The 10,036-nt window shown below is 31.5% G+C and overlaps 2 protein-coding genes across 2 annotated transcripts in view; one reads left to right on the forward strand and one right to left on the reverse strand.

Annotated features, from left to right (window-relative positions):
* LOC105618638 (astacin) overlaps nt 1-8,004 on the forward strand; it is a 25,975-nt gene extending 17,971 nt beyond the window's left edge. The window contains exons 2-6 of the mRNA XM_012200168.1: nt 6,268-6,387; nt 6,527-6,715; nt 7,063-7,365; nt 7,652-7,785; nt 7,858-8,004. Coding sequence (XP_012055558.1) covers nt 6,268-6,387; nt 6,527-6,715; nt 7,063-7,365; nt 7,652-7,785; nt 7,858-8,004 — 893 coding nt within the window. The remainder of the gene's footprint in view (nt 1-6,267; nt 6,388-6,526; nt 6,716-7,062; nt 7,366-7,651; nt 7,786-7,857) is intronic.
* A 146-nt stretch (nt 8,005-8,150) lies between these two features.
* The window catches only part of LOC105618530 (serine/threonine-protein kinase fused), a 5,182-nt gene continuing 3,296 nt past the window's right edge, over nt 8,151-10,036 (reverse strand). Inside the window, exons 7-9 of the mRNA XM_012200063.1 lie at nt 8,769-9,961; nt 8,507-8,691; nt 8,151-8,421 (exon numbers count right to left, since the gene is read on the reverse strand). Coding sequence (XP_012055453.1) covers nt 8,371-8,421; nt 8,507-8,691; nt 8,769-9,961 — 1,429 coding nt within the window. The 3' untranslated portion in view covers nt 8,151-8,370. The remainder of the gene's footprint in view (nt 8,422-8,506; nt 8,692-8,768; nt 9,962-10,036) is intronic.

Here is a 10,036-nt window from a genome sequence, read left to right on the forward strand (position 1 = left end):
GAGTAAGGCAGTATAAGTTAGGTATACAGAGATAGCTATATCTTTCTTTCTCTTGTAAGATTTTGAGAAAATTATAGCCAAACTCTGTTATAGGATCTTCATTTACCGAAAACGTTGAATAATAAATAACTTATTTGTTAAACAAAGGCGCGATTTGTCTAATTTTCAAATTGAGATATTCAATTTCGCAAGTTTGCTTTATTACAAGTAATGTGTTTGATGATAGTGATGTACATCAAATAGACAAGTACAAGGAGAGCATGATTGACAAAACGTTTCAGAGCCATTTCAGTCAATTTTATGAGATTCGAAGAGAAGAAAGAAAATCTCGTTGCAGAAATAACTATCGTAAAGAAGAAAAGAGAACTGTTCACTTAAAATATCTCCATTTTGCCTTTACATCAGGCTTCATTTCTCATATTCGTCATCATTTGATAATCATCGTTTGAATCAGCATGAAGACAGTTATTACAATAATAGCTGATATTATTCCGATATTTCTTCATATAACACATACTGTAATTTATACAAAATACATCTGTTAATCAAGATATATCACAGTGATAAAAATGATTTGAAATCTTCAAGATTTGCTATATTATAAACAATATATTTAAAAAATGCGAATTTCAGGCAGCGTAAAGCACAAATTATCGGTAAATAAAAGATAATAATATTAAAATGAAAAATATATGTTGACATAAATTAATCATCGTATTGTTGCGTATTTCTGCTATTTCTAATTTGTTTTTTTTTTAAGAAAAAGTTGTTTTTACATCGTTGGCACAAAGACGAAACGTGTATTTATGTTATTAAATCGACATAATTCGAGCAAGCCGAAACTTTCGCAAAAAAAAGAAGAAAAATGAAAAAGAAGAACTAAATAAACGTCGTACAAGTGAAACTTCACAGGAAGAACTTCCCCACGATGAAGACCGGTTACGTACATACACAGTATTGAGCGATTTCAATGAACGGACAACGAGATTACAGAGAGAAGTCGAGATCTTTGAGACACTACACAATCATCATACGAAATCACATTCAAATTTGGTTTATTTTGGTTGTGATGCTAATAATCACGAGCTTTTGTGGTATTTTGCAAAGGACTCATTTGCATTAAGAAAAATATTCTAATTAAATTAACATAAAGGCCCAGCAAGAATAGTATTTTTTAAATTTAATCAGAACATTTTTCTCAATGTGACATTATAAAAAAAATGTAGTGAATAATAGATCGAGTGAATATTTATAGTTGATTCTTTTTAAGACCGTACGATTGTTAAAATTGTTAATAATTCGATTATTAAAGTTCATTATTATTGCACACTAATTACCACGACAACTCCTATTCCCCTGACTTTCTTGTCTTTAATTTATTTTAAGATCATTTTAAATATAATGTCTTAAGATATGGATCTGTAATTCATTATTTTAAGACTGTACTTAAGATATTCTTCTTTCTAAACTTAAATATAAGAATATCGACTGCATATCAGCCACACTCCTGTACATTTGAAGAATTACTTCCGAATCTTTCAATCGAGGTAAGATAAAAATAAAATTGCACAAAAACTTATTGATCGATTAATTACACACTAAGAAAAATTTCTGATTGAAAGTGAATGAATTAGAAAATTCTGAATTAGAATTTTGATTATCTCAAGTAGAATATATAATAGATTCATATAAAATAGATTTAACTGACAAATTTTGATTTATCTATTTTCAATCAGAATTTCAATTAATGCAGACTCTTCTTCAGTGCGATTTATTCGCAATGTTTGACGTGCGATTTTCAAGAAGTCCTTATTCGTTAGAGGCCTGGTAGTGTCGTTGCGCTCATCTCTGCAGAAACTATGTCTCGTGTCACGCATTAACATTCTCGAGCATATTAGAAATGGCATGGGGTAAAAGCGCGCAATGCTCCCACGTCGAGAAAGAGAGACTGCAGTTCGTTGACCTGCGACCACGTGGAGTAGCACGTGCATTCGCGAGAGATTTCGCGCGCAGCGAACGATCGTTAAATGACTATCGTCTGGCTTGGCTCGCGCGTTGGGAGCAAAGAACTGCTAATGCGACCGATGAACGTTAGAAATTTTTCATGTTTCTTGCGCCACCAGGCATTCGCCTGGTCTAATCACGCTCGTTAGACAAGTCACGTGCTGCATACGCCACGCTGAATTCACCCTGTATAATGACTTCGATAGTACACAACGATGACGTGCTGCGTAGTATCCTTGAGCCAATACGCTCGTTTGCGTTGTAATCTGTGCGAATATTTCGATCTCTGTTCTCTCGTGATTCTTTCGTGGTTATATACCTCCGCTCTTGCTTCGCAGCATTCGATGAAAAATAGATCTATAATATTAATGCAGGTATGATGAATTTCATCAGTAATCATCAAAAATATGAAATATTTATTAATAGAGGAATCTTTAGATATTTTAAAATTTGAAATGAATCTTAATAAGGAAATAAATACATTTATCTATTAAAGGAGATAAAATTTTAGTATTTTGTCTTTTATTTTCCATTATCATTGATGAAATTTTATTCGGCGAACTACAAAATTGAAAAGAAAAATAAATGATTCTTAGAAAGAAATAAGTTATTTTAATACATTTTAATATATTTTAAAATATAATATGTTATTTATTACGAGTAATTAAGAACGTATAAAAAAAGATATTTTTCTTTTAAATATAAAAGAAATTTGACTGCTGAACGTAAACACATCAAACATCATCAAGAAGATACTCGCTTTAAAAGAATCGAAAAAATGCGATATAAAAATTTTTTTGTAAAAGACACACATTTTATATTTTAAGGATTCTTGTACGTTTTATTTTTATCAAATTGTAAATTAGGATTTCTTCAAAATCAACATCAAAAAAGATTAGAAGTTCATAAAGCAGATAGAATTCGATGCTACGGTCGCGATGGTTGTCATGTTGGAAAGAGTCTGATTATATTAATTGAAATTCTAATTGAAATTCTCTAATTGAGAATTTTTTGGACGAATTAGAATTTTCTGTTTAATCTATTATAATTCTAGTTGAGACAATTAGAATTTTGATATAATCTAATTGAGATAACTAGAATTAATAGAATCTTCTAGTTTCGTCTTTCAAATAACACACAGCGCCTTATACAAAGAGCTAAATAAGTATAGCTATTTGTGAATAACGTTACTATGTTATTTGACTTCATTTTTAGCCCGAAATTTTTCTCAAGTATACAATTCTTCATCATTCTACTTTTCTATAAAAGGTTTGTAGAAAACATTTTTCTGGTCAAATTAAGGATAAGAAAACAATGCAGGAAATAGAATATTAGATATTAGACCCAATAGGTATTTCCAAAAAGAATGATTTGGAAAAACAAGTTGAAAAGAAAACGAGAACCGATAATCGATCATAGAATGCGAGAAATTTTCCCATGAAAGTCATTCTGTTCTTGCGGTTTCAAAAAGTCCGGTTAGAATTTGGGCTACAGAAGAGCTCGAATCTGGAACGCTTCGGTCATTGGCCTTGTCTTCGATTCCCTACCTGCAAGATTTTCGGGTACGACTGTGCATACATGGCATTTTGTATGTCCGCATGTTAAAACGGAGCTTTTATCTAATGAACGTCTATCTAGTCATCTAGACCGGTTCGCGAATCGATTCTGCAGACGCTCACAGCGAATCACGCGACAATTTTGTCTAAAGACGGGTCTCAGACTTGTAGAATGTGTGTGGAAAAAAAAGACATAAAAACGGCGTTCGAAATGTACGAGTCCAAGTATATTGAAAAAAATGTACTAAATTTTAATAATTTATTTATTTAAGTAATATTTATTTAAGTAATACTAAACTAAATATTTATTAAAAATGAAGATATATATATATATATTACAAGAAACGTTACTTATTTAACTATCATTTTCTTATTGATTAAATATTTATTTACTGTAAATAAATATTTAATTAATAGTATTATTTATAGTATTAAATAAATATTAAAATTTCACTTTTTCTCAATATTTCATTTGAAATTTTCGGTTACTATAGTTCTTTTGTAGATATTTAGTATTATTTCTTTTTTTAAGTGAAGATAAATCTATATAAATTTTGTTAGAAGATGGTAAATCTGTCAATGTATAAACAAGTTATATTAAATAATAACGAAATGCTGAAAAAATTTCAGAATTGTGTGAAAATTAGAAATAAGAGATTTAATACATATCTTTACCTCGTATTCATAGTATTCAGCGAGCTTTGTTTCCAATTCTAAATCATATTTATCTAACTTGAAAATAGTGTTCAACATCGTATTGTTAAATAAAAATCAGATAAATTCCTTAAATTAAATGTAATATAAATGTATACTATAATTATAAATATTATTATAGTTCAAAAATTAATAAAAGTGATAAAGAAAATTGATATTATTTTGACAGTACCCTTCTTCAAACATAAAGTAATTTTTTTTAATTAACGTTAATTAACGTTTTTAATTAACGATTGATCTGAATCAAAATTATTTACAGACATTGATTCATACAAATTTACATTTGTTCTTGTTAATTTACATTTTCAAATATTTATTTTTCCATAATTATCTACAAATGATTAGCGCTACTTTAAGTATTATCTCTTTTCATGTTAGAATAATGTTGTAATTCCCGTATTCTTTATTTCTAATTCATAATATGCTAGCTGTTATTAGAAATGTACGCCTATATGTGTATCGTTATTATTACTTTGCCATTTTCGCCATTAACGCGTGCGGCCACAAAGTCGCTATCGGTAATTTCGTGCTGTTATAATTGCACGCCTTTTTTTCTCACTTCGAATGTGCCTGGGCCCGAGTGAAGACGGAGACTGCAGACGGGCCTCGGATACGCGATGGAGACGGAGGTGTTCGGAGGAAAAGGCACGGAATGATTTGGAGATAATATACCAATGTACTGAATTACGCGGTAGGCTACCGAATCATTTTGACCCACATCCGTAGATCGTCATCGCCTTGAGGCCGGAGATTCGATCAGGCGCCTTCTTCTCGTCATTATTTTGTGGAATCTACCGTGTTGTTCGTTTTCAGAACGGTGATACATCTGTCAAGTGAATTAAAGAACAAAAATCATGCCATATTTTTTCATATAACTGATATTGAAAACGATGATATTCTATGTTTATATTTTATATTATTTTATAACATGCATTATGTAAAGAACAAAGAATATAACTGACGATTTTTGGATGTAAAACATAACTAAAAATAAATATCTGCTTTTCTATATATCTATAAGAAACTATAACTCTTGCAGATATTTCTTTTCTTTATAAATTAAAAGAAAGATGATTTATTAATAGTTTTATCTAGTATTTATCAGCTGATTACAAAATAGTACACGTATTGCTTATAATGTGTATTTATTAAATCAATATATAGTTACATCATAATGTTTTCTACAACATTATGTTTTCTCTTGCAATATTAAACTATCAAATTCTTGAATATATTTAACATTTTTAACTATAAATTAAATATGTATTTAATTATATGTTTAAGAAATTTAATCATTAAATTATTTAATTAAAGAATATGTAAACAAAAATTAAAATATACATATATATATATATACATACACGAAAAGGTATTTTAAATTTCTTCCGTATATATCGAAATAATTTGGTAAGACTTAATTGTACTGGACTTGGTTGTAAGACTCAATTTGTATCTGTTTTGTGTATCTAAGTAGCTTCCTTCCTTTATGTAAATATATTGTCTCGATGTACACCATGTAATAACATGTGATAATTCTATCGGAGCTTCCTATGAGACCTATTTTCCGACGCTATTGGGTCGCAATAGTCAGTGGGAAGATAAGCTGCGCAATTTATATTCAGACTGTGTTCATGATTATAATTTGTATTTTCGACCTAAATAGTTCTTAAAGTAACATGATGATGATTATTAATGTTGCTGACTAGACAAAACTAACTACACTAATATAATAATAAAGAAATCAAATTAAAGAAAAGCCGAGATAAAACATCCGCATCCGTAATTGCACGCCTTTTACTTTACAAATCCCCCGAGATAAACTTTGTATTTGCATATCTGGTGTCTAAAAAATTCCGCTAGTATGAGCGGTATGGTGGATAAGAGTTTCGTATATAAACAAAGAAACGGCACCTTGCTGTGTTAGACTTTCAGTGTTCTAGTTCAAGACAAAGGCAGGCAATGATCCCAATACGAATAATCTTATTGTTCGCAGTAATCAGCGTCAGTTCGGGACTACCAGCCAAAAGTCATCGTGGATCCCATGGCCATTCTATACCGCCTAACCCACGATTCAATGGAGTTTTCGACCATGATCACAATCATGAGAAAATTGGTAATTAATTTGACAGATTCGCAGCTATTCAAGATTTGAAATAAAAATTGATTTTATTCGAGATCATTTTATTCTTAATAAGCATAATGATTGAAAAGCGCTTCGTTAAATCTGTTATTTTATATTTTTTCTCTTCCAGCTGCTAACATAAAATCTTGGAGTCCGAATAATATACAAAATGTTTGGGAATTGAGCGGTTTATATGAAGGTGATATAATGATTCATCCAGATAGTCCAATGGATAGTCCATGGAAAAATGGTCTTTTAGACGCTACAGCACGATGGCCCGGCGGTGTCGTGCCTTATTTTATACAAGAAGATGATTTTGGTAATTCTTCATCTTTCTTTGTATAATCGTGATAACCAAATAATATTGCTTTAAATATTTCTAATTAATATTATAGATATCATCCACATTTAGATTCACGAGCGAATTTGCTAATCAATTTTTACTTTAGATTATTTTTACTTTAGATTATTTGCATCGTTATCTCTTTTCAAAAGTAGAATTAGAAAGAGTCAAAGAAACTAAACTCGTTTAAACTCAGATTAACTACGTTAAACTACGTTATTTGTGTTATATGTGTGTAACATTAGTGACTTGTTATATATTCTTAAAAATTTAATTTTGATTCAGAAAATTCAATTGTTTCTAAAAATCATTAACATTTATAGATCGCGATCAAATAAAATTGATAAAAGAAGCCATGCAGGAGTATCATGAAAGAACTTGCTTACGTTTTCGACCTTACAAAGATACTGATGACGATTACGTGACAATACAAGCAAAAGATTCAGGGTGCTGGTCCCTTGTGGGTCGTCACGGTCACGGACAAGTGTTGAATCTACAGAATCCAGGATGCATTCATCATGGTGTGGTCGTGCATGAACTCATGCATGCCTTAGGCTTTTACCATCAGCAGAGCGCCGCGAACCGAGACGAGTGGGTCACCATACATTGGGAGAACATCAAATTGGGTACGCACAATTAATAATGTTGACAATATGTTTGTGCTGTAATCTATTGATATTGATATAATTTATATTTATATTGATTTCTTATTTCTTCAATTATAAGATCATATATTTCTTAATAACTACGATAATTTTTTATGTATGTTTAAAATGATTTTTGAAACTATTTATTGAACAACACTTCATATCCGAGTTAAAAACGGTGTCACCTGAGATATTCTTAGAATGGATTGTATAATGCATGATTCTTGTATAACGCATGAATAAAAATTTTGATGAACTTTTGCAGGTAAGGAGCATAACTTCAATAAATATGACAATCGCACTGTTACCGATTATGGTATCGGCTATGATTACAAGAGTGTCATGCACTACAGCTCCCACGCGTTCTCCAAGAATGGAAAATCTACTATTACGCCGAAGGTAATAATCGTGCGGCAATATTTCTATTGATTTCGGTTTGCTCTCAATGTTTATGTTTATACTTCTTCGTAGAAAGAGAAGGTGCAACTTGGTCAACGAGAAGGACTCAGTAAAAAAGATGTGGCCAAGGTGCAAGTAATGTATAAAGACCAATGTGACGATCGAAACAGTAGCCATTCTTCCGAATCTTCTGAAGAGATGGAATGGCTATTCGATTAAATTCATATTTTTAAATAATCGGATTCTAGTATAATAAAGTATAGATATATTAGCATACACACACACACACACACACACACACACACACACACACACACACACACACACACACACACACACACACACACACAAAATACATTTTCATATTTTTAGATTAAAATACATTTATTATTTTATCAATGAATTTATAAAAATATCACATATACTTTATTTCTTAAGTACAATTAAATGTAATTATCAGTCTGTTTAAAAATAAAGTATTTAATTTTGCGGCATTATAAGATTTATCAAGTAACAATAGCACTGAAAATTGATCCCTAACAATCTGCTTATATTCCTAAGGCACTAAATCGACAAGATTTTTTTCTAATTATAATACGTTAATTGTTTCAATTCATTTACAGCTTCTTCCGCTGCCTAAAATAATATTTATTATTATACAAACGCATTATACAAAATATTGCGTAAAAATATGTATTACATTTGTGATTAACACACTTACATGACGGACGTGTTCATCTTCATCCTCAATTAAGCTTTCCATGGCATCTCTTAATGACTTGTTCCACGTCTGTTGTAATGCTCTACAGCAAAATCTACCCAGCAATCTGATCATAGTACATGTCCTTGCTCGTAAAACAGTTTGTCGATGATTGAGAAGCTTGTTGAGCTGCTCCACCGAAGCTCCTTCAAGAAACTTCATGTAAATTCGTAATAAAAATTATGACGTAACATAATTCACATAAAATAATTCACCGGCTCACCGGGTGTTTTTGTACGCAGCACGACTTGTTCCACAAGTTCGGCATTTTCAGGTTGAGATCGTAGAACATTATTTAAAATAGCAACAAGATCTGCAACGATTCTTGCTTTTCTTTTTTCTAAAGTTAATAATTGCTGTAAAAGGGGCATTCCACTCACGATATAAATAGCGTCGCAAAATTGCATGAGAAATTGATTCTCGATATAAACCAATCTACAAAGAACTAATATCGCGCATTCGAGTGCTTGAAGTTCATCGGCGGATAAAGAAGATGCTGACCTCGTTCCCATGATCACTGTATTTGTTGCATTCAATTCATTATCGGAACGTTCCGACATTAATAATTTTATGGCATAAACGAGATTTGGTACTACTCTCACGTCTAAATAAACTTGTTCAATCTTCTTGAGATTCTCTTTACTAACTGACACGGTAAATGGCAATGATAATAAACAAGTTACATATTCAACAACTCTACAACCAGCCGCTGGATTTCTTAAAGGAGAAACGAACACCGAGACGCAATTTTGTTGCAATAATGAGTCAATCTCACCCTCCATAACTTCTTCCATTGATCTTTGTAAAAATGCAATCCATTCTTCGTTTTCAATTGGTCTTTCTACTGCCCTTGGGTCCCAATCTGGCAATCTCGTGTGTTTTTCAGTCAATTTTCTCTCACCAAATTCCTGTTCATAATCAATGCTCAAACAGCTTTTGCAATCACCATCGCCATGTACAATTTGATCTATGTGTGAAGATTTTTCGATTTGTTGACCTACATTGATTCCATCACCTTGAGCATTGGTGTGATACGGTTCCTTATTCAACTGTCGTACAGAATAATTATAATCTATTTGTGTTTGAACAGGTTTTGAGTAATCATCTTGTATTGAAAAATTGTGCTGCATGTCTACATTATGTGAATAGTCACTCTGACACAAAGCATGATCTGCAGCTAAAAGATCACTTTTCAGAGACGCCCTAAGACTGAGATTTCCTAAGAGTACATCAATACTAGCGCTGGAATCAGTGCCACTTGGTTCACTGCGACGCAATGCTTGACAGTGATTTATCATATGATGACAATAAACAGGAGACATCAGATAACCTGGTTGTGAAATACATGTTCGTTGCCGATATTCATAATGTCTTCTCTCTTGCTCTTGTAATTTTTTCATTGCTTTCTTCACAACTCTATATAAAAAAATGTTAATTATTTTGTGTGTGTGTGTGTGTGTGTGTGTGTGTGTGTGTGTGTGTGTGTGTGTG

Source organism: Atta cephalotes (genome assembly GCF_000143395.1).
Source record: "Atta cephalotes unplaced genomic scaffold scaffold00017, whole genome shotgun sequence".
NCBI classification, from domain to species: Eukaryota; Metazoa; Arthropoda; class Insecta; order Hymenoptera; family Formicidae; genus Atta; species Atta cephalotes.